This window comes from Liolophura sinensis, chromosome 1, assembly GCF_032854445.1.
Source record: "Liolophura sinensis isolate JHLJ2023 chromosome 1, CUHK_Ljap_v2, whole genome shotgun sequence".
Lineage (NCBI taxonomy): Eukaryota > Metazoa > Mollusca > Polyplacophora > Chitonida > Chitonidae > Liolophura > Liolophura sinensis.
Window position 1 is genome coordinate 42812882 of NC_088295.1, and position 26005 is coordinate 42838886.

The 26005-nt window shown below is 38.0% G+C and overlaps 1 protein-coding gene across 1 annotated transcript in view; it reads left to right on the top strand.

The window, feature by feature from the left end:
- The window catches only part of LOC135482365 (uncharacterized), a 44231-nt gene that overhangs the window by 15020 nt on the left and 3206 nt on the right, over positions 1-26005 (top strand). The window contains 12 exon segments of the mRNA XM_064762316.1: positions 15168-15310; positions 19059-19091; positions 19093-19140; positions 19142-19159; positions 20155-20256; positions 20964-21062; positions 21879-21977; positions 22698-22796; positions 23554-23652; positions 24080-24154; positions 25362-25526; positions 25796-25954. Of these exon segments, the coding sequence (XP_064618386.1) occupies positions 15168-15310; positions 19059-19091; positions 19093-19140; positions 19142-19159; positions 20155-20256; positions 20964-21062; positions 21879-21977; positions 22698-22796; positions 23554-23652; positions 24080-24154; positions 25362-25526; positions 25796-25954 (1139 nt within the window).

The window sequence follows — 26005 nt, forward strand, 5'->3', positions numbered from 1 at the left end:
AACCAGCCTATTAATGGCCAGTTATTCCCGCATGAAGGTGATTTATTAAATCTGTGAGAGACTGTATATCAGTCGTCGGTACATAAGATAGCGGCAGGTGAGGTACAGGTATATGTATATGGACAGCCATTAAGGGGAGTGTCATAGACAGGCTGATATCATGCAGGGTCGTGTTGAATCTGAACTACTTGACACCCCTTGATTTCAGTCCTAAACACTTACTCGAGGAACACGCTGCCATACTGAGTGAGGACTTAACATCCACTGCGTGATAAGCTGGTACCGAGTCCCTTCGTAACCAGGGTACTGGAGTGGGTTTGTGATTCTTGTGTGTTTGGGGTGCCCAGGTTGTGTTTTAGCCAGATGGTCTTGAATGAAAGTGATTTATTATAAAGATTAATTGGCTGGAAAAGTTGTTTCATATTTTCACATGTTGCGATGAACTCCTGGCTGGATTGTACATGCTGTTGCAGTGGTTTGGAGTAACTCGTGGGTTATACTGACAGACTGTTAGGAAGGATGTGATCTGTGTGGATAAGTATACGAGTGAATTCTGAAGTCCGATTTTCGAAATAAGTGGTGATTTTTGCAAATCGAAGCTAGCAGTCAGATTTTGTGTGATTGAACAATGATTGGCACACCAACTTATGATGTTCATCAGGACTTTGTTGCTGTTTAGAAGCCATTTTGGATTGGCTAAAGTTTGGAACAATGCATCAGTTTTTATTTTCTTGAGCCCTGAATCATCATCTTTTCAGAATTGGAATTTGCACAAGTAACTAAGGATTTCAGGGCTATGATATTTGAAATGTTTCCTGCCTGGTGCAAGAGCAAGATCAGATTTCATGCAATGACAGAAATAGATTAAAACTGAAACATTTTAAATTAAAAATTCATTCGAATTTTGTCGCCAGTTTGGATGATTTTGCGACTAGTTGAAAAATGGTGATACTGAGCAAACTTAAGTTTTGAACATTTTATGCACAAAGCAATTGGTGAAACGTTGTCAGATAAAATTGCCAAGTCATGATGGCTGTATGTAGGGTACTGGATGGTATTAAAGCTGTACCAAGTACATGTATGCTGCAGGTGTAGTGGGCGTCCAGAAGAAAATGTAGGTACCAGCCAACTTAATCTGAGGCTTAGCATGAACACAGTGAAGTAAGGCTGCTAAGAAGCACAGCTTGGAGAAACGCCATTGGATTAGGCATGGGTTTGTGTTTTAAATCAGCCCTGAAGACAAACCTTTGTTGGGGAGGACGGACAGCTAATTACATTTTCCCACCTTGTCAGTCTGACATTTTGTCTGGCAGTCCGAGAATTTCACTTGTAAATTCAGCCATCTCAAAAGTTCAGCCGTTCCGGTCACCTCACTAAAGTTCAGTGGTGCTGTCTGGATCAGGCCGAATCTCAAACCTCAGCTACCTTTACAAAGCAGGCCACCTAGATAACTCTACGACCCCAGTATTTCAGCCACTTCCTATAACACCTTCCCACTATTTTACATCATTATCACCTTTGTTATCCAAAGCCTTAGCAAACTGGTCACAGTCCCGGAGATTCAAGAACGAAAAACTTAGACAAGTCACGTGGTCTGGAAATAAATTCAGTCTGTCTTTTCAGATGCATCTGTTGCTGCTGTAGTGCATAACTTAGCCATTGTATCAATCTGGTATTACTTCATTTAAATGCTGTAAATACAAGATGCAATTCTTTGCAGGAAGTGCATTTTAGAAGTGGCTTGTTACTTAACAGACAGCCTTATTTTTTGGGACACAGTTTTAATTGGATTATTGAGACATTGTTCTGCTTGCTGGCATATTTACTGCTTTGGCTACAAATACAGAGCTGCTTATTATATGGAAAGCAAGTATGTCTAGAACTGTCTAAAATGCTGGATTGTCATTTGTGACAAGTGATATCCATTGTTCAGGATGTACCTGTCCAATGTAAACTCCATCAATAACGGTGATAAACACTTCAGAGTGGCTTCTACTGTGTCACGAACATACTCAGGATCAACCAGTAGATTTACAGCTGAGCCCTTAGGATCTACTTCTATTAATGACTCTACGACAGGATCCGGAAGCATTCAGGGCATGAGATCAGGATCTGGAAGTCTTGTGCGCAGCACTACTTTTAGCATGGGAAGTACTTGTATTATGGGCACTAACCCAAACTCAGGAAGTGTTATAGGCTCTACTTCAGGATCAGAAAATGTGAATTTAGCTACTTCAGGATCTGGGAGTGTTGTGCATAGCACTACTTCTACCTTGAGAAGTACTTGTACTAATGGCACTAACCCAGGCTCAGGGAGAGTTAATGGCACTACATCAGAATCAGGGAGTGCCATCACTTCTCACTCAGGACCACACGCTCTTAACAATTCCACAAATGGTTGGGCCACTCTTCCTGGCAAAACTGGCAAAACTTTATATGGTCATATATACAGTGGACCAAAGCTAGCATCAAGCTCATTCACTGAGTCAAGTTTGGGATCCAGTACTTATACTGGGTCTCATGTAGGATCCTCTGGCAATAATGGATCAGTTTCTACCTTTGGATCTATGAGATCCAGTTCAGCCGTTGGGAGCTCATACACAGGATATCATATAGGATCCTCAGGCAATAACAGATCATTTTCTACTTTTGGATCACTAGGATCCAGCTCTGCAATTGGTAGCTCAAAAACAGGCTCCAGCACTTTGATTGGCTCTGCTTCAGCTACCTCCAGGTCTGGCACTCTCAAAGAGAGTTTACGAGAGAGGCAAATGAGCACTGTACTGCAGGAATCAAGTAGTGCTTTTTCTGAGGATTCTGGTTCTTTTACCATGGATGACACCAGTGTGAACACAGGTAAACTTAGAGAACCTTATATTAGACTTTGTCACAAATGTCATCGGGGACATGGCGGATAGCCAAAGGTAATATCCAAAAATAAATATGTGCTAAAATATGAACAGGTGCAGGTAATAAAATGTGGTCAATTCCTTTCTGTTAATTATTGACTTGAATTAATGGGAAAATATGTAGTGTGGTCAGGTAATTTTGGTTGTTTTGTGTGGTATGTAGTGTGGTCAGGTAATTTCTGTTGTTTTGTGGGATATGTAGTGTTGTTAGGTAGTTTCTGTTGTTTTGTGGGATATGTAGTGTGATCAGGTAATTTCTGTTGTTTGTGGGGTATGTAGTGTGGTCTGGTAATTTCTGTTGTTTTGTGGGATATGTAGTGTTGTGAGGTAATTTCTGTTGTTTTGTGGGATATGTAGTGTTGTTAGGTAATTTCTGTTGTTTTGTGGGATATGTGGTGTGATCAGGTAATTTTGGTTGTTTGTGGGGTATGTAGTGTGGTCTGGTAATTTCTGTTGTTTTGTGGGATATTTAGTGTTGTTAGGTAATTTCTGTTGTCTTGTGGGATATGTGGTGTGATCAGGTAATTTTGGTTGTTTGTGGGGTATGTAGTGTGGTCTGGTAATTTCTGTTGTTTTGTGGGATATGTAGTGGTGTTAGGTAATTTCTGTTGTTTTGTGGGATATGTGGTGTGATCAGGTAATTTTGGTTGTTTGTGGGATATGTAGTGTGGTCTGGTAATTTCTGTTGTTTTTTGGGATATTTAGTGGTGTTAGGTAATTTCTGTTGTTTTGTGGGATATGTAGTGTGGTCTGGTAAATTCTGTTGTTTTGTGGGGTATGTAGTGTGGTCTGGTAATTTCTGTTGTTTTGTGGGGTATGTTGTGTGGTCGGGTAATTTTTGTTGTTTTGTGGGATATGTAGTGTGGTCTGGTAAATTCTGTTGTTTTGTGGGGTATGTAGTGTGGTCGAGTAATTTCTGTTGTTTTGTGGGATATGTAGTGTGGTCGGGTAATTTCTGTTGTTTTGTGGGATATGCAGTGTTGTTAGGTAATTTCTGTTGTTTTGTGGGGTATGTAATGTGGTCGGATAATTTCTGTTGTTTTGTGGGATATGTAGTGATGTTAGGTAATTTCTGTTGTTTTGTGGGGTATGTAGTGTGGTCTGGTAATTTCTGTTGTTTTGTGGGATATTTAGTGTTGTTAGGTAATTTCTGTTGTTTTGTGGTATATGTAGTGTGGTCTGGTAATTTCTGTTGTTTTTGGGGTATGTAGTGTGGTCGGATAATTTCTGTTCTTTGCAGGGTATGTAGTGTGGTCTGGTAATTTCTGTTGTTTTGTGGGATATGTAGTGTGGTCTGGTAATTTCTGTTGTTTTGTGGGGTATGTTGTGTGGTCGGGTAATTTCTGTTGTCTTGTGGGATATGTGGTGTGATCAGGTAATTTTGGTTGTTTGTGGGGTATGTAGTGTGGTCTGGTAATTTCTGTTGTTTTGTGGGATATGTAGTGGTGTTAGGTAATTTCTGTTGTTTTGTGGGATATGTGGTGTGATCAGGTAATTTTGGTTGTTTGTGGGATATGTAGTGTGGTCTGGTAATTTCTGTTGTTTTTTGGGATATTTAGTGGTGTTAGGTAATTTCTGTTGTTTTGTGGGATATGTAGTGTGGTCTGGTAAATTCTGTTGTTTTGTGGGGTATGTAGTGTGGTCTGGTAATTTCTGTTGTTTTGTGGGGTATGTTGTGTGGTCGGGTAATTTTTGTTGTTTTGTGGGATATGTAGTGTGGTCTGGTAAATTCTGTTGTTTTGTGGGGTATGTAGTGCGGTCGAGTAATTTCTGTTGTTTTGTGGGATATGTAGTGTGGTCGGGTAATTTCTGTTGTTTTGTGGGATATGCAGTGTTGTTAGGTAATTTCTGTTGTTTTGTGGGGTATGTAATGTGGTCGGATAATTTCTGTTGTTTTGTGGGATATGTAGTGATGTTAGGTAATTTCTGTTGTTTTGTGGGGTATGTAGTGTGGTCTGGTAATTTCTGTTGTTTTGTGGGATATTTAGTGTTGTTAGGTAATTTCTGTTGTTTTGTGGTATATGTAGTGTGGTCTGGTAATTTCTGTTGTTTTTGGGGTATGTAGTGTGGTCGGATAATTTCTGTTCTTTGCAGGGTATGTAGTGTGGTCTGGTAATTTCTGTTGTTTTGTGGGATATGTAGTGTGGTCTGGTAATTTCTGTTGTTTTGTGGGGTATGTTGTGTGGTCGGGTAATTTTTGTTGTTTTGTGGGGTATGTTGTGGGGTCAGGTATATGATGATGGGCAGAAATTACCTAAGTAATAAGGTGACTTTAACAGTTTTTTTTTATAGTAATTATATGAGACCACAGTCCTGTATTAGCTGTGAAGTGGTTTGTATGTAGTCTGGCTAACATACATATGTCTGTACATATATATATACATATGTATGTAGCTATAGCATATCATAGCAGAATATGTTGTGGTGCCTATTACCTACAGACACACTGGATAATAGGTTTAAAATTGATTACAGATGTAATTACACCAGACAACAATTAATCAAATGCTATTCAGTTTCCCATACAGCCCGAGATTGCCAGTGTTCACCTCCCATGGCCCCTGAATGCCCCAGGCTGCTGCTCCCACCCAGTTGTTCTGTGTGTTTGTATATCAAGCTATCACTAGACTGGTCTTAGGAGCATCTTGTTTAAAACCCGAGACAAACTGATAGCACTTAAAGAATGTGACTTCAGGCTGGGTGGGATGAGAGGGAGGATGCAGATGTATTGCTTCATGAATGTTAGGTTATGTGACAGATAGTCTATGACATTTGTGTTGGGTAGGGCCAGTGGTAGGACCAGTTCTGTTGGGTAGGACCAGTTCTGTTGTGTAGGACCATTTCTGTTGGGTATAAGGCCATTTCTCTTAGGTAGGGCCATTGGTAGGGCCATTTTTGTTGGGTTGGTTTGGGTTACATGAAACGAACATTGTTAAGAATAGCCTCCAGGAATAGCTTTCTCCCGGTACAGATAGTCTATTAATCAAATGTGATACCCTGTCAAGCAGCCTGATGACTCAAAAGGTTAAGGTGTTTGGCTGCTCTGCATACCTTATAGGCCAACCATGCTTGGATCTGTCATAAATTAATTGTGCTAATAAAAAAAAAAAACCAACGCACCTGGAGGTGTTATTTTAGTGTACCTTTATAACTTCAAAGCGATGCTTACATTCATGTGCTCATGTAAATGCTTGAAAACAACTGTGTGTAGTTCCCAGTTCTAGCTGCTATTCTTTTAGATTAATTGAATATTAGGGGTAATGTGGGGTGGTCAACAACAAATTGTTAAATAGCCTGTCCATATAATTGTACTCACCTAGTGTATCTAAAAAACGATGGTTTATGTACATGGACATAAAAAATTTGTGAAATGACCTTATATAAAACATAGTGAATTTGTCAGCTAACCTGTATATCCTTTTTTACAGACCACAAAATGAGTGCATTTCCCTAGTTATTTGGTTCTATTATTATAATTAATATTAATGTATTATTACATCGTTGCATTTGTAATTGCTACTTCTCACTATGTGTACATTTCAATGTTTGTGTAGTTGTATGTATTATCCTCAAACTTTGATGAGTTCATTTTTGTGACTTTTGGATGCAATCAGTTAAACATGGGTTGCTCAGGATGTCCAAACTGAAGTGTTTGTTTCATAATTACCTTGTAATGCTCGCTGTAAAGTATGCTATATGTAAGTTTATTACTGAGGTGCTCAGCAGATGTGTGCGTCATAGTTTTCTTTGACATTTGTATTACCATTTGTATCACACGACCACTTTTATACTGATTAGTGCATGCTTAGATGAATTGCTTCATTCTGAGATGACTAACAAAAAAATAGTCGGGAGTTCAAAGCCAGATTCTGCTGGCTATACAGACATCTGTGGTACAGTCACTGTGTGTGTGTGTGTGTGTGTGCATTTATAAGGTCATCAGATAATCGTCCAACAAACATATCAGCATTTCCTTTGCAATTTTTGCTCGTCTTCTTTGACATGCCCATATCTTGTTGTTGATCCTAGAACTGAATGCATGCATGCGTGAATGATTATTTGCCCTGTGTAGAAATTAATTGTGATTGCAGTGTGGGTCATGTTTCCATGGGGGTGGTCCCCCTGACAGACGGGTCAGGTACAGTATGTCACTCTGCCACTGGCTCCTGGAGCAGGTAGTGCTTGTTTTATGTATACTCTCCCTATATTGTGTTGATCTAAGTGAATGTCTAGTCTTAACACTGAAAGCAAACTGTGAAATGAAGTGTACACATTTTTATCAAACCCCAAATTGTTAGGTGCCCGTTAATTTGTTTGGTATGGTTTCTTGGATTTTCATATGCATGTAAACAGGACAGTTCTGTGGTTATTTGTTGGTGATTTGGCTCCACATAGTAATGCAATTTTCCGCATTGGGCATGCACTGTTAGCACACCATAAATTCTTTTGAAATTCCAAATTTTGAGCCTTTTTTTTTACGATTCACTTAACACTGTCCTGCCAATGTCTTCCTCTCTCGGCCTTTAGACTTTATCTGTCTTTGTGTCCCCACTACGAACACCACATGCTTTCCATGAGCTGGGGTAGAGACAGTTTGTTTCTCCCACTGTCCCTATTTGCCAGTGTTTACCTGGTCGCCAGCCTGCCCTCTCAGTAATGAGTGTGTAGGGGCTTCACACCTGTTGACAGCAAACACTTTACCCCTGCAGTATGGCTAACATTGTTAAGAAACAGCTCACCTACTGTTACAGGTTATTGTTACAGGCAGCTTGGCTGTCTCTGGTATGTAGGCCCTGGTGCCTTATAACCCATAGTCCTTTGTGATTACCTGACTTTTTTCTTCTCATAGGAAATTGAAGTCTTTAAGTTCTTTTAACTTTGTACCTCAGCATGTATTGCAAATGTTTGTCCAATTTAAAAGAATTCCATATCTTAAACTTGTTGTATCTATTACATGTATAATGTTAAGAAGCTAAGAGTCTCTTTTTTCTCACCTGAGTCAACCAAATACTTCACTCTGTTTGTCAGAGCACTTCTTGAAATAAGAGAAATACACAACTGTATTCTAAAGCCTCTGAAAACATTGAACAAATTTAATTAACAGTCTTTCACAGAAAGGCATGGAAATCATGAAGTTTCATTGTTTGGGAAAACTTTCCAGAGCTCTGTACACTAACCAGGGCATGGTGTCCGTGTTAATTTGAAGTGATGCCACTTTCTATGAAAACTTTACTTTTAGACTTTTATGAAAGCAGCCCCGAGGTCTGTATCAAGTTTAACATGTGTGACTCGATCCCAAACTGAGGGCCTGTACGAATCTCTGCCCCCGTGTTAGCTGCCTTAGAATGTCCCCCTGCTGGGCTAATTACATGTCCTCCATACCTGTCTGCATGGCCTATTTTCACCCAGCGTCATTATTCCTGTTACAGCTTTTATTACCTCCCGACCTGGGGGTGTTGTTGCTGAACTGGTTAGCTTCTACAAATTAATGTTTTATGATTTTGGTGAAAAAAATCTTCGTGTTTTATGGTTATGTTGATTTCTTTTTTGACACCTCTTACTTTTGCTTCGCACTTGTTCTATTAATTGTGAAATGAATCCTAAAATACTGGTCCATTTGCATTCCACATTTTAAGACAGCCATTAAAACCACCATACCGAATTTTTCAAACCTTTTCAGATGTTTGTAAGGTGTTTATTCAAGCATATTTTGAGGGCATTATCCTGTGTATACTAATAAAATTATACTCTTTGGTCAACCAAAACTTTTGTCTCTAAAATTAAATGAAAAGGTACTCAAAGTGCACGGAAAGTTGCTCTTTCATATGCGAAAAGGTTGAGGTGGCCAGACTATAGAATAAGCACATATAGGCGTATGAGTTTGTCGGTTACAGATGCTATGTGCATACATGTCTTCAGTTCATTGTAAATAATCTGATACACTGCAAAAACCAACTTTTTTTTTTATAACAAACAAAACATTTCAGTTACAATTTTAGGCTCAGTAAAGATTGGTTAGTGAAGCAAGATTTATTTATACTATTTATAAACTGAGACAGATAGAAAACAGGATGCATATTTTCACCCATTGTTGTTTCATATTAGAATAATAATTGCTGTTGACAAATCCTCTCTATAATAATAAAATATACGGTTTTGACAGATTAAATCATTGTGCCCTAATTACAGGCAACAATTAACTACATACGGTATATGGTTTGTTTCAATGACAGCTCCAAACAGTAAATAATTTTATAGCAATACAACTACATTCTCACTAGAGCTGTTTTACTCACTGCTGAACAATGACAAGAGATACACTACAGATGCATATAACTTCTGTTTCAACAGTTGTCAAAACAATTGTCTTTAACTGCATTTTTTAAATCCCTGATGTATTCATATCTGACAGTTATTATTATTTGATCATTCTATGCATTATACTTTGCAACTTTTCTGTTTGCTGTAATGAGTGATGTACTCTGCAAAAAATGGCTCAGAGTTTGAAATCATACATGAAAGTGTTTTATGACCAGAAAGATGTTTTTGAAATATAAATTCTTCCTTTGTTTTTTTTCTTTTTGTGATCAAAAGAGCTAGACTGGTGATAATAGTTACATGTAACAAATGCTAACCTTACCTTTTTTGGTACTTCAAGCTCTTTTGTTTTTGTTCATTTCTCGTCAGAGCTAATCATTTACCACCTGTCTTTTCTTAAACACAGCTGTTAATGAACCATTTTCAGACTGAATATTCTGTTGTTGTAAGTTGATAAACGGTACAGCTGACAGAATTTCAGGCTATACCATGCATCACACACATTAATGAATTAAGTTTGTTGCTGCGCTGAAGAAAGGCCACAAAGATCATAATACATTTTTCCAGGTGTAAGTCCTATATTGTTACGTATGTGTGAAGATGAATCAGGGTATAGTGATTGTACAACATAAAATGAATTTTTTATGAGTGAGTGAGTGAGTGCTTGGGGTTTAACGTCGTACTCAACAATTTTTCAGTCATATGACAACGAAGGAATCCTTAGGGTGCATGTAGGTGTAATGTGCCTCCTTTATGCAGGATGGATTTCCACCGCTCTTTTACTTCACTGAGACGACTTACCGAAGGCAAGTAAGCCGCCCCGCCCGAGCCATTATACTGATACAGGTCAACCAGTTGTTGCACTATCCTCTTCATGTTGAACGCCAAGCGAGGAAGTTACAACTTCCTCTTTTAAAGTCTTAGGTGTGACTCGATCAAGAATTGATCCTGGATGTACCGGTCCCGAAGCGGACGCTCTACCAACTGTGCTATCCGGGCCGGTAATTTTTTATGAAGCTTGCATCTTAACTCACACATACAAATCATTTTAGTGCCATTTGCATACTAATTGCAGGCTTAAATTCCACTGAAAAAAGTGCTTTAGAGGTTGAAGAGGTTGAAGATTTACAGTACTCCAAATTTTAAAGGTGTCATCCTCAACTTACCTCTTCTGCTCTTGTGTTATAGGTTGAACGTTTGAAGAAATAATCTTGATGTGCTTTTCATGACAAAATAGTTTTTTTGCGTGGGACCAGTAAAAACACTGGCACAAGAGAAATTTTCCGCTTGAATGTGTCTTGCCCTACCATTGCACCAACTGGAAGGTCTGGCAGCAACCTGCGAATGGTCATGGGTTTCTCCCAGGCTCTGTTCAATTTCCTCCCACCTTAATTTTGGTTTTCATTGTATAAGTGAAATTTTTAAGTACGGCATAAAACCAGTCCAAATCAAAGAAATAGATAGTATCATGTGCACTACCTGTAAGGTGAAAATGACATGGATGGTTAAATTCCAGTTTCTGTCGCATTTGTTGACTTTCTAGTTTGTTAAATGGCAAGACTGGACATCTGGTTAAAATAATGAGTTTCTGCTTCTTAAGCTAGTACCTTTTCAGTGGTTCAGAATATTTGGTTTCAATGTCAGAAAATGATACAGAAGTACACCTATTGCCTGACGTGAGGTAAAATGGAGTGGTTAAAATTGGCCAGTTAAGTGAGTATTTGTGCTTAACAAAGCACATTTGAAATGCATGTGCTTCACCCAACTTACACCCAATCTGAGGTATCATAACTCATTGCACATGACAAGTTGTCGGAAGTTTACATCGACCATGCCACTTTTGTTTTTGCTCCTTTGTAGACATCCTCTTAATCACTGGAGTGTCGATAACCTCGGGCCAGCAGATTGAGAAAGATTTATGCAAATAAAGTGGTGTTCTCTTGGTGCTTTGGCCTGAGGATCTCCTAGATTTCTCTTGTGAGGATAAGGGCTGTTCAAGCTGTATTTACACTTGTTTGTACTGACTGACCTGTGATCTACATGCAAGAAATCTGTCTGGCTGTGTGATTTGTGTGCTGATGTTTTTATGCTTACAAGTACATGTACTGTAAAAGATCTGAAATTTCACCCATAACCTAAAGCTCATTTTACCTCTTTTTAAGAGATGTTTTAATCTGGGAAGGGTATTTTGATGTTTGTTGGAAGGTAGGATGATATATCTTGTTGGGAAAATGTCAATTTCAGCACCAGAAGTAATTTTTTAAGACATTTATTTCCCATTAAAATGGACTTTTTTAAGTGAAATGTTGGGTCATTTGCTGTGTGTCTATGTGTATGCTGTATAAGGCTCATTCTTTTTTTTACTTCACACTTTTTTACTACTGTCAGCCCAAATCAAAAGACACTCTTGTCATCAGATACCTGTTCAGGTTGTGGTTTCCTTTGAAGGCCCTGTCTGGTGTTCAAATTGATCGTACTGCAGAGTCATGCTAGAGTGTAGAGCAGTATAAATAGTCACATGACATTTCCTCCCCGCTAGTTAATCGACCATTCAGGCGAAGTGACAAAACTTTTAAAAACAGGAACTCTAGCACTCTCTGATTCTTGTTTCGGACTGACCTAGATGCAAACACCAATCCCTATAGTTGACTATTACGGGGTCAGATACCCTCCAGTATTACAGCTCGCTGGAAGTTTTCTGCTAGACACACACAAAAGATTGATGTCCTTTATTCTGTACCCCAGTCACCTGTGGCAAAGTGAGTTTTAGGCTTTACAAAAATGCTGGTCCTCTTCGATTGAACCCATCTCATTTTCCAAGCCCTGGCTTTAAAAGGGATTTTGCTCAAAAGGTAAATAACGATGGGGTCATCTTAGAAAAACAGTTTCCTTGGGCTGTGACTTTCTGCTTGCTGGGAAGAATTTTCGGGTGGCCGAGCTGATAGTCGATTAGTTTTATCATAAAGAAAGTGAAGTTTGTCTTAGCATTTCTTTTATGTGAAGAATTTAAGAATTGCCAAGTGAAAAGGTTTTGTTTTCAGCGAAGTTTAAAGTCGGAGGTGGACTACATCCAAAAATCTTGTTTTTGTGCCCGCGTTGTGTCTTGGCAGCTGAGTCTAGGAATGATGTTGACAAAACCCCACGTTTCATCGCCTTTGTTTGTTTAGAGTGGCCCCAGGCAGGAAGGTTGTGGGAGCAGATAGCCTGTATAACCAACCATTGTGTTAATCCCTTGCCTCACCCCCACCACTTTACCTGTAACATGTAACAGTGGCAGATTTTCAGGCCCCCGGCCGCAGCTGTAACGTGTAATGGGAAGATTTACAGGCCACCTCAACTGTAACATGTAACAGGGGCAGATTTACAGACCACTACAACTGTAACATCTACCCGGGGCAGATTTACAGGCCGCTACAACTGTAACATGTAACAGAGGCCAATTTACAGACCACTACAACTGTAACATGTAACAGGGACAGAAGTACAGGCCACATACCTCAACTCTACATGTAACTGTGGCAGATATTTAGGTGATCTCAGGCCACTTCAACTGTAGCATGTAACAGAGGCAGATTTACAGGTCACTTCAACTGTAACATGTAACAGGGGCAGAGTTACAAGCCATCGCAGCTGTAACGTGTAACAGGGGCCAATTTACAGACCACTACAACTGTAACATGTAACAGGGACAGAAGTACAGGCCACATACCTCAACTCTACATGTAACTGTGGCAGATATTTAGGTGATCTCAGGCCACTTCAACTGTAGCATGTAACAGAGGCAGATTTACAGGTCACTTCAACTGTAACATGTAATGGGCAGAGTTACAAGCCATCGCAGCTGTAACGTGTAACAGGGGCCAATTTACAGACCACTACAACTGTAACATGTAACAGGGACAGAAGTACAGGCCACATACCTCAACTCTACATGTAACTGTGGCAGATATTTAGGTGATCTCAGGCCACTTCAACTGTAGCATGTAACAGAGGCAGATTTACAGGTCACTTCAACTGTAACATGTAACAGAGGCAGATTTACAGGTCACTTCAACTGTAACATGTAACAGAGGCAGATTTACAGGTCACTTCAACTGTAACATGTAACGGGCAGAGTTACAAGCCATCGCAGCTGTAATGTGTAACAGGGACAGATTTACAGGCCACCTCAACTGTAACATGTAACATGGGCATACTGACTGGGCACGTCAACTGTAACATGTAACAGAGGCAGACTTACAAATCACTTCAAGGGGAACAGTGACATATTTTAGGCCTCCTCAGATGTAACTTGTAACACTGGCAGATTTACAGGCCACCTTAACTGCATTGTGTAACAGTGGCAGATTTACTGGCCACCTCAACTGTAAAAGGGCCAGATTTACAAGCCATCTCAACTGTAACTTGTAACAGGGCCAGATTTACATGTCACCTCAACTCTAACATGTAATAGGGACAGATTTACAAGCCATCACAGCTGTAACATGTAACAGGGACAGAAGTACAGGCCACGTACCTCAACTCTAACGAGTAACAGTAGCAGATATTTAGGTGATCTCAGGCCACTTCAACTGTAGCATGTAACAAGGGCAGACTTACTGGTCCCCTCAACTGTAACATGTAACAGAGGCAGACTAACAGGCCACCTCAAAGGGAACAGTGACATATTTTAGGCCTCCTCAGATATAACAGGTAACAGAGGCAGATTTACAGGCCACCTCAACTGTAACATTTAACAGGGACAGAATTCTACACCACCGCAGTTGTAACAAGGGCAAATTTATTGTCCACCTGTGTAATAGATGTAACTGAAGAATAGATGAATAAAAAGTATGAAAAGCATAATAAGAATAGAATCACTCCTAAATCTTGTTAAATTAGATGGATCACTGATCTTTATTTTTGAGAAATTTCATGCTTAAATTTACAGCATTTGGCATGCACAGTTATTTTCACTTCTGTGTCCATGCATTTTGCCCACCACACTTCATTTGACATTTCTGTCTTTGATTCATTGTTTATAAATCTAAACGGCTTATGGTTCTCTCTTTGAAGAAGAAATTTTTTTTTTGTGCACAGTTGGGTACTCCATACTTGTTAATTATATTATCTGTGTTCGTTATGATTGACATTTAAGCCATATTATGTCGGAGCAAGGCGTAATATCCTCATCTTTATTGCCAGCTAAGATGATGAACTCATGACATAATAATCATGATGTGATAGACCTGTATATTTTTGGATTATTACTGTATCAGTGTCCATTTATTCAAAGCCCTTTGTAATATAGTCTATAACCAATATCTTATTTATGTTGGCAGACAAGATAATCCGTACCTGAGTTAATTACTGTCTTGTGCATGTATGTAATGGTGATATTTGATGCTGAGTCCCAGCCTCCTTCTTCTGCTATCCAAGGTTAATTAACTTGCCAATCCCTGGATACAATAAGCTTACATCAGATTTCACACGATCAGCACGTAACCGGGTAACACACCTGAGTTACCCGAATCGTAGAGTGGGCTCACTTCATGCGAATCAAAGATGCCACATGGTATTGCACAACTTTTCAAGTTTTTGGGGAATGTATTTCTTAGATTTTAATTATGATGGTAGCGCTGTCAGGTAGGTTTGTAGTGTGTAATATATCCAGCAGTGAATTAGGATTGATGAGTATACGGTACATGCAGGTTTTTCTTGTCTGTATCTACAATATATAAATGAAGAATATCAGGTTGGAGGTTGTAAATTTTTCTTGATGTATATGCAGGTATAGTCTGAAAGTAGAATGATATTCTGCTGGAAGTTAAGGGAAAAGTGTTTGAAAATATAACTAAATTACTAGAATGGACCATTAATTGTAAATCTGTGGATAATCTTATAGATTTTAGATATATTCAATCAATCAGTATATAAATCAATAAATGATTGTGTTTTCAGATCAGCCTGGAGGTGGAGGAGCTGGCAGTCCCTATGTGGGTTCCCTGTCCATGGCTGACAAACTGCGGGTGGCGGCCAGTAAGGGGCAGGAGGACAAAGTGCAGGAGCTAATCAAGGCAGGGGCGAACTTTGAGCCAGATAGGGTAAGTCTGAAAATTATAAGTACTAAACATAAAGGCATTAGCGGGGGCTTCCGTGGTTCAGTTGGTTAGCGCGCTAGCACAGCGTAATGACCCAGGAGTCTCACACAAATGCAGTCATTGGGAGCTCAAGTCCAACTCATACTGGCTTCCTCTCAGGCTGTACGTGTGAAGGTCTGTCAGCAACCTGCGGATGATCGTGGGTTTCCCCCGGGCTCTGCCCGGTTTCCCCCCCACCATAATGTTGACCGCCGTTATAAGTGAAATATTCTGGAGTACAGTGTAAAACACCAATCAAATAAATAAATAAATAAAGGCAGTATCTACCTTTGAGTCTGATGGGAAAGTGTGAACATAGTACTGAAGATAAAGACAGGTGATAAATTTGAGTCCAATAGGGTAACTTTGAATATTGTCCTGAAAATAAAGACAGGTGATAACTTTGAGCCCAGTAGAGTGAGTGTGAACATAGTACTGACAATAAAGGCATGGGGTAACCTTGAGCCAGATAGAGTATGTCTGAAAAGAAAGTAATGAAATTTAAGGCAGTAGCTACGTTTGAGTCCCAATAGGGTAAGTATGAACATAGTACTGGAAAAAACAACAGGTGATAACTTTGAGCCCGATAAGGTAAGTTGGAAAATAGGACTGACGATCAAAAGACAAGGGATATCTTTAAGCCCAAAATGTCGAAAGGATATGTCTGAATATAGGACTGACAATTAAAGACAAGCAATAACTTTGACGAAGTCTAAATATAGCATTGATGATTAAAGACTGGCCAACTTGAGCCTAATAGGGTGAATCTGAACATAGTACTAAAAATAAAGGCAAGGGATAACTTTGAACCTCAGAGGGTAAGTTTGAAAGCTTAGATTAAATTTGATTATATTGTATTTTTCTTTGACACAGATGACAGAAGAGGTTTGTATTGTAAATTACAGATGTTCCCACTTATTAATATGTTGACTGATTGGCGTTACCAGTATATTCTCTCACACTGAGTTTGAGTACACATAATTTATTACTTTCAATTTTTGTAGTGTTGTTTGTGTATTAAACTAAATGCTTTCATGCTCTGGCATATTTTTTACACTGTTGCCTTTTGTACATTTTTTCAGATCTCTTTTTGATGCTTTTGTTTTATCTTATTCCCTTATAAAGTAAACTCTAAGGCTGAAAAATCGTACCTATGGAAATATCTTTTTCTTTCATGTGTTTATGAGGATAATTTATCAACAGCCTCTCCCACAGTCTGCAGACAACACAATTTACTTAGCTATCTGATCATGGCATTATCTATGAAATATTATCTTTTACCATTATATCAGTCTGAATATTTCTAAGCCGGTGTCTCTGTCATGGCAACTTAATTGTTATCAATACGCCAGATATAATCTGGATTGAGCTAGTAGCTGTGGATTCTAATGGTATTAATATGTGCAAATATTGCCACTCTCATACATAAGGCATGAAATAAAGTACTGTTTGTTTTGGTGTAACACTACCTGCTCAATAAAAAAAAACACCCTATCCCAGAGTTTTGTTTTCAACTACAATTAACATTTTAATTGATTTTTTTTTTTTTTCATTTAAAACTTGTTGCCGGTGAGAGATTATTTAACAAATGTGAAATGAAATGAAATCATCAATTTAACAACTAAATCAGGCCTTGAAAGGGAGATTTTTCAGTACATAATCTCAAGGATAACTTTCACATGTTGTTAATCTTGTTACCATTTAACCACTTTTAATCCCGGACTAAAGCACATGTGTATGAAGAGTTGTGACTGAGCATACATCAGCCCCTGAATCATCATCTATTTGTATACATGTGAGAGCATGTGTGTACTAAAAAGTTATTGACATCAGGCTTAGTGTGTAAAATTGTATGATTTCTTACATGATGATTATTATAGCATGATGTTGTGAGAACTGAATTGCTCTTTAGTGACATGCAGTTGATTGAGAAGAGCACAATAACTTTCTGATAAATGATGCACAATGACTTTCTGATAAACAAGCACAATGACTTTCTGATACACGAACACAATGACTTTCTGATAAACGAACACAATGACTTTCTGATAAACAAGCACAATGACTTTCTGATAAACAAACACAATGACTTTCTGATACACGAACACAATGACTTTCTGATAAACAAACACAATGACTTTCTGATAAACAAACACAATGACTTTCTGATAAACGAGCAGTTGATTCCATTAATAGGATTTGCATAGGAATCCAGTCCCCTATGATTCTTGCGTATATGTCGATAAGTGAGTCCCCATTAAGGCAATTCTTGTGTATATGTCGTTAAAATGAGTCCCCATTAAGGCAATTCTTGTGTATATGTCGATAAGTGAGTCCCCATTAAGGTGATTCTTGTGTATTATGTCATTAAACGAGTCCCCTTTAAGGTGATTCTTGTGTATATGTCCTAAACGAGTCCCCATTAAGGTGATTCTTGTGTATATGTCGATAAGTGAGTCCCCATTAAGGTGATTCTTGTGTATATGTCGATAAGTGAGTCCCCATTAAGGTGATTCTTGTGTATATGTCGATAAGTGAGTCTCCATTAAGGTGATTCTTGTGTATATGTCGTTATAACGAGTCCCCATTAAGGTGATTCTTGTGTGTATGTCGATAAGTGAGTCCCCATTAAGGTGATTCTTGCATGTATGTTGATAAGTGAGGTCCCCATTAAGGTGATTCTTGTGTTAATGTTGATAAGTGAGTCCCCATTAAGGTGATTCTTGCATGTATGTTGATAAGTGAGTCCCCATTAAGGTGATTCTTGCGTGTATGTTGATAAGTGAGTCCCCATTAAGGTGATTCTTGCATGTATGTTGATGATCCCCATTAAGGTGATTCTTGCGTGTATGTTGATAAGTGAGTCCCCCATTAGGTGATTCTTGCGTGTATGTTGATAAGTGAGTCCCCATTAAGGTGATTCTTGCGTGTATGTTGATAAGTGAGTCCCATTAAGGTGATTCTTGCGTGTATGTTGATAAGTGAGTCCCCATTAAGGTGATTCTTGCGTGTATGTTGATAAGTGAGTCCCCATTAAGGTGATTCTTGCATGTATGTTGATAAGTGAGTCCCCATTAAGGTGATTCTTGCGTGTATGTTGATAAGTGAGTCCCCATTAAGGTGATTCTTGCGTGTATGTTGATAAATGATTCCCCATTAAGGTGATTCTTGCGTATATGCCGATAAATGAGTCCCCATTAGGTGCTTCTTGTGTTAATGTTGATAAATGATTGGAGACCATGAAGAAAGTATTATCAGGCCTGTCATTTTTTTTTGTCGCATTCAGCATTCTTTGAGGGAACATTCTTTGAGGGAATGGAGCATGTTTTATGTCTTGTCATCGCTTAAGTGAGTTAGTGACGTAGCATATAAGTGAACAGGATGACAAACCTAGCCAAAAATATTGTTGAATGTGTTGGGAAACCAGGAGCTATTGACATGAAAATATGAATCTGAGGCTCAAATTTATCACCTGTTAATTGAGCCACAGCTTCAAGTCAGAAAGTTTGCCGAATCATACCTGACCAACTATGTAGTTCAATCATCTACCCTCCATACACAAGCTGACGCCATCATTTGAGTGAAAAAAATTTTGAGTATACTTTGGGAAATAGCAGTCTAGTAAAAAGAAATCGTGTATCAAAAGCTTAATATGAAGATAAAATAACTGCATAATGGTATAAACTGATTGATGTAAGTGTTTGTGTTCCAGGAGGGAAGAACGGCGCTGCACTATGCTGCTCTCAAATGGCCTGTCTGAGATCTGTAGGATCCTTGTCAACCACGGCTCTGATTGTTGACTCGCAAGACTCTGTAAGTTTTGCCCTCTCCCATGTAACCACATTTTGGTATTTGCATGCTCTTGCAGTATAATTCTACCTGTCACATGGGGATTTGGACTAACTTGATATCATTATCTGTGTATGCAGATATTAATTGAGCTTGTCATACCTAAAATCTTATGAGGTGGTTAAAGTCAAAATAAAAGGTGACATATGTACACCCATGCCAAATTGAATCTGGTCAGACAGTGCTAGAGGACATAAACATTGAGTTGAACCCAGACATCAGTAATTACAAGTTGACTTATATACTGCTATGCCTTCCTGTATATACAAGGCTTGTTTAATCTATCCATGATTTATCTGTGAGAAAATGTATGCTTTTATACATGTGATCATTTTTACTAAGCCATATTTAAAGTGTAGCCTGAAAAACAGTTGCCTAGAGTTCATTAAGAGAAGCCACCAAATTGATGTTACTTTCTTGTAAGAAAAACTATTGCTGTGAACTGAAAAGGATAAAAATTTAAATAATTTTACCCATCCATCAGGACCTAATGAAATAAATAAACAAACCGTCCCATAAAGCATGAAGGCATATATATATATATATATATATATATATATATATATATATATTGTATACATTTGTATATATGCATTCTTAATGTAAGTGAATTAATTTAAATTGAAAAGTTTGGTGATCAAGAGTGAGACACTTTCAGGTTGTATGCCTGATGCGTATTGTGACTTAATTATTATTGTCATGCACGCTCTGTTAAATATCCGGTGATCCTGTCTAAGAAACGTTGTAAAATTCATTTTTTTGTCTTATAACGGGGTTAAAGTCTTCTTGTAACGGGGTTTTCTCTCTCATCCATAAGAAAAGTTTCTAAAATTGGCACCTGTTTTCAAAGTTTCATGATAATTAAGGGACTCTGGCTTGTTGCATGTCCTTTGTGTATAACTGCATGAATCTGTGTGGGTGCATGACTGTAGCTGTGGTTTATTCTGTTGGGTATATAGTGGGGTTACACTGCGCTGCTGAGGGCTGTCACCCAGGGGCACCTGGCTGTCGCAGATATTCTCATCAGGGAGGGAGCAAACCTCGACAGACCAGAGGACATGGTATGACAGGAGTTTTTAAAGTGATCATAGCATAATTGTACCTCAGGTAGAAAATTGTATTGTTGCAGTCAACTGTTTATGCCCAAATCAGATAATGCCTAAGAACTTAAATAATTTAGCAATCTTGGTATGAGTACTTCTCTAGCTTGAAGAGTACTATGACTGTGTGGTGCGTCACATCTGGTGTCTTTAGCATAGCAGTGAGACGGCACCATAAATATGTGTATGTTTGCATTCAGAGTACAGCCATTTCCTGAGGAGACACTATTGTGGTAACAAAGAAGTGATGTTGAAAGCAACAAACAAACTTAATTGCCAGCAACACCATCTTCAAACCCCTTTGTCCCTCCTTATGATAAAGGTGCTTTAGTGAAGCCCTGATTGGTCATTATTAATTTGTTATAGCAAAATATATACAGAATTTGTGTGCATGTTTGGGTACTGTTGTTGTTTTCAAACGTGTTTTGTTTTGCAGTGGTGATAACATAGACTGTCCTTAATTTTGTTGCATGTTATGTGTGTTATGTATGCACATTCTCTCTACATGTATGCATGCATGTATGTATGTTTCTAAATGAAATGCTATTAAAATCTTTTATCATAATAAAGCTCCTGAGATATACTGTCAGGACTAAAATACAATTACTCAGTATGCGTTAGGTTTTTTTAACGTGCTGGTACACCTGACTTCCTTCTTACCTTCTCAGCATGGGAATGCTCCAATCCATGAAGCCGCCTGGAATGGATTCAGTAAAACGGTGGAATTGTTAGTGAAGAACAACTGTAATGTGTTTGCCATAAACAAGGTATGAAATGTATAATATATGCAGCTTATAAATCACTAATAATTTTCAGGCAAATTTTCACCAACTAATTGTCATGCCAAAGGCACAAACTATACATGTATAGGGACAGGAGGATAGCGATAGCTGGTAAGAAAAAATCATATATGAAATTGTGTAATTTACTGTAAGTCGCATGTAAATTTCACTTGATATTTCACCTGAAACTGAGTACCTTAAAGTGATGTGTTGGTAAAAAATTCCATGAAATTATAGGTGACTAAAATACTGTATTTGCTGTGGTATATATGTGTATTTATGTATGTATATGTATGTTTACAACTGTATAAATTCCATTGCTAATGAGGTGGTGATTACTGTATTAATTATTAGACAGGGATTTAATTTGTCAGTTTATAGTTTAATTAGATGTTAGGGCCAGGTGATTCAACATCATGGATGGCCAGTATTAAATACAGTATGTCAGAATTATTATGAATATTCAAAGCTGTAGATTACCGAGGAGCCGATGGGTTTGCTTGTTAGCCAGTGACTCAGGAGACTTGAGTCCCTCTCATGCTGACTTCCACTCCTGTTGTACTTTGGTATGTCTTGCAGCAACCTGCTGAAGGTCAAAGGTAAACCCTGGGATCTGCTTGGTTTCCTCCCACCATAATGCTTGCTACCGTCATATAAGTGAAATGTTTTTGAGAAATAGTAATAAAGAAATATAATGTAGATTACCAGGTGAGTGTTTTGATGGGTGTTTGTGTCAGAAATTCTGTATTTTCTTTACTATACTTTTTCCAAGCCTTATTGACTGTGTGTATTTTTTTTCAGGCTGGTTTTTCAGCCCTTCATCTGGCAGCTCAGAATGGTCATAACCAAACAGCTAGAGTGCTGCTTTATGCAGGAATCAGTCCCGACATGAAAAACACAGTGAGTTCTGTAATTCTTCAGTGTTTTACGTACTGTTTATTCAAGTAAATTCTGAGAGCATTTAATTCTGTGTAGACTGATAAAGTTGTACTTTTTGTGAAGTCCTGAAACTGGCCAAACCAATCAAGCAAAAAGACAAATGAATTAGAGTATCTATCTCCAACTCTGTATACAAAGACATGTACAGTTCTCATGCCCACTTGCAAATACAGTGGGTATGTCTTGATTTGCCACTTTCCATGCATGGCATTGGCCTGGATTTGTTTTTTTTTATCTTCTGAGCAAAATATCTTTCAATTAATCATGTCAAAGTACTGTTCCATTTGGGAATATACTTTTTCCTATCACTGTTGTTGAAGTCCCAATTTTATGAAAAAGTTTTAGCTACAGATAAAAACTTAGTATCATCTACATGTACGTATCTTTAAATGAGTACATCAGGACTAAGTAGCCTGTACAGTGAAAAAGTCTTGACCTATCCTTATATGTCTCCATTCCTAAAAACAGGAGGTAAATACAAAAGTTAACTTTTTTAAAATTAAAATAGATTTGTCCCATTTTTTGTGCCTGGACTCTTCATGTATACCAGATAACGATAACTAAATATTGTCCTTGTTGATGTTATTTTAGCCTTCAAACTTGTCAGAGTTAAAATCACTTCCACAGTTTCTGTCTTGGTTTGGTTTCCTGCTCATGTCTTTATGTTGCTGTTGTTGTCAGTATGGTGATACAGCACTGCACACAGCTGCCCGGTACGGCCATGCTGGGGTCACAAGGATCATTATATCAGCTCATTGTAAACTCAACGAACACAACAAGGTCAGTATATAACTATACATTTATCAGTCAAAATAAAGTCACATAAATAGTATTTATGGGTGGGACATGAGGGTTGCTGTTAATAAACAACTGGTGTCACATAGTCCTCTGCCACAGGTTATTAAAGAAATTAATTGGTGATGTAATGAAGGTAAATTGTTTAATTATCCACTCATAAACTTGAGTACTGTCATACAAAGTGCAGAATTTTTTGAGCAATGTGTTAAATGCTGATTAAATAAATAATGAAAAAAATAATTGTATAATGAAGTAAAATGAAAGGAGTGTGGAGTGTTGAGTTTCTTTCTCTTTGTGTCAGAAATCTGGCAAGGGCCCTAAGTGTAATTTGGCACTATTAGATAATCTCTTATCATGTCCCCTCACCTTGCCTGTTTGTCTGTAGGCGCGATTTTGTCCTTGCATCTCTTCCCAAACTACTAGGGCGAATTCGATGAAACTTACCATACATCTTGTCTATCCTCTGAACTTGTCCATGCTTAAGTTTAATGGCAATTGGGTAATTATGTTCATAATTTCAACCATTTTTGACTTTGTGTCATTTCCTTTAAGGTTTCCTTATATTTCTTTTATTTTTGGAAATGTAAGGATGGTATTTTGAATATTTGGGTCCTAATTTTTTCTGATTTCGTCTAGGTTTGTCTGGTTTCCACTTTGTTTAGTGTTTTTGATCTTTGTTTTGTAAGTATTTATGTTTGTACATCTGATTTAAACTGTACATGTATATATTTGATCATAGAATGGCGACACTGCATTGCACATCACAGCTGCACTGAAACGCAGGAAAATATGCAAACTGCTGCTGGAGGCAGGTGTAGATACATCAGTAAGAAACAAGGTAATGAGAAATTTGGGCCAAAGGCAAAAGAATATGGAAAGTTGAGTTCAGGTTGGAGTCTTAAATGTGAATTATTGAATCAAAGAAAAGTACAGGTCCAAAAGTACACTACTGGAATTATTAAAATTGCTATACTGCATTTGGTTCTCTGAAGTTTCAAATAAAGGAATGGATAGCCAAAAGATTTAAATGAGAATGATCGTTTCATTACGTATAATCAACATTTATCATTAGGAATATTAAGGAGCATTTGTTTTTCCTCCATGAGCAACTCTGTCTGGTATGAGCTCATATATTAAAGAAAGGATAAATTGTAAAGCTTTAAAACTTTCAAGAAAATCTGTCAAAATGAACATGATCTTTGAACTTCTCTTGAAACTCTAACGGGAGTGTTAATTTTTACGTCTTTGTTTTCTTGTTGTTACAGCAAAATGAAACAGCTGTTGATGTGGCGAAGAGAAAAGATCACCCAGAGATTGTTGTCATGGTGACATCTCAGCAGGTCAGACAGCCTTTGGTGTTAACCTCATACTGCACAGAGAAATATGACAGTGTAGTCTAAACACAGTACCATGTTGACAACTTTCAGTTGACATGGTCTTTGTGTTGACCATTTTGAATTGACATGGTCATTGTTTTGACAGATTTAAATTGACATGGTCATTGTGTTGACAGCTTTAAATTGACATAGTCATTGTATTGACAGCTTTGAATTGACGAGATCATTGTGTTGACAGCTTTGAATTGACATGAACATTGTGTTGACAGTTTTGAATAGACAGGGACATTGTTTTGAAAGTTTTGAATTGACATGAACATTGTGTTGACAGTTTTGAATAGACAGGGACATTGTTTTGAAAGTTTTGAATTGACATTGTCATTGTGTTGACGCATTTGAATTGACGTGGACATTGTTTTGACAATTTTGAATAAACATGGTTGTCATTTCACTATGCTATCTCCAATGATTATCTTAATCCAATGTGCTTAATAATGCAGAGCATGCACAGGTCTCAAAGCAATATCATTATGGCATAATCAGAATTGTTGGATCTGGAACATTTTCTGAGCTCAAGAAATCTTGTCAACCGTTTTACTAATCTGATAAACCAGCATGTTTTAAAAGAACCCAAACAAAGAGCATGACAATGTTGTAACCCTTTACAAAGGGACATCAGTTTGATGTTATGTGATGGGAGGGAAGCACATATTGTTGGAGGTGGAATGTTGGCCTATGCATGACCCCTGCTGTTCAGGGGGAGACAAATAAAGCTGTTAAGAATTTAACAAGAAGGTTTAACAGTATCAAAAATTTGCCTTGGTATTTGTATAGTAATTTCTCCAGGAATACCATCCAAAAATTACACTCCTGAATATAGTGTAAGTCTTCAACAGTTTCGCCTGTTTTCAAGGACTGTTTATTCAAACAATGTAGGTTAGTCTCCGAAATCAAATTAGGTATGCATAAATTGCTCTGAAAGCTGCTCTTTCACACTCCAGAAGGCTGAAGAGTTATGATAAGTTATCCAAAATGTGATGCCTTCCATTCTTTCAAATTAGATCACAAAGAAAACAGTGGATAGTGGTCACATCTTGATTGGATAATAATATTTAAAAGATATTAATATCTCCAAGTAACTAACATATAGATATTTAATTCAAGTTATTCCTTTTCCCACTTGAGTTTAATCATCTTACTCTGTTTTCAGGCACGAACAAGGCATCACCATCATACAACAAAGCTAAAACCTGATTGGATGTTGGAAGGCCCGGAGGTGTTCCCTGACTCTGAACATCCAATCAAAGAAGTTCCCAAACAGGAACAGCCAAAAAAAGAGAAAAGATCTTTCTTTTTCAGAAAAAAGAAATCCAAGGTACATGTGTGTTTGTATTAAAGAGCAAAGTTGCATTTAATGCTTTGTCATGTTTTTGTTTTGGTAATTACCATAATATGAAAATTTTCTTTCAGCATTAATGAAAGTGCTAATGGAATGAAACTTTAGGGAATAGATTGTGCTACCTACACAACTTCACAAAATATCTTTTGAACGAAGTTTTGAAACTTACAAGCTTAATGGATACATACACTCATGTACCTGTAGTTCTGTTTGTTTATATTATGACCTAACACTCTATGTTACAGGAGAAAGACAAGCCTGCTCCTCCGCCCACAAAGCCCACCCTTATGACAAAACTAGGGTTTGGCTACCCACCCCGCCAGTCAGTGCAGGGGCTCTTCAGTCAGTATGTCAACAAACCAGGCTATCAGTATTACAGTGACCTGGCCGGCAATATCAAACAGGTAAGCTTCCCCTACTTCCATGGTGGGAGCAGGTTAGTGTGGTCAAGGGGT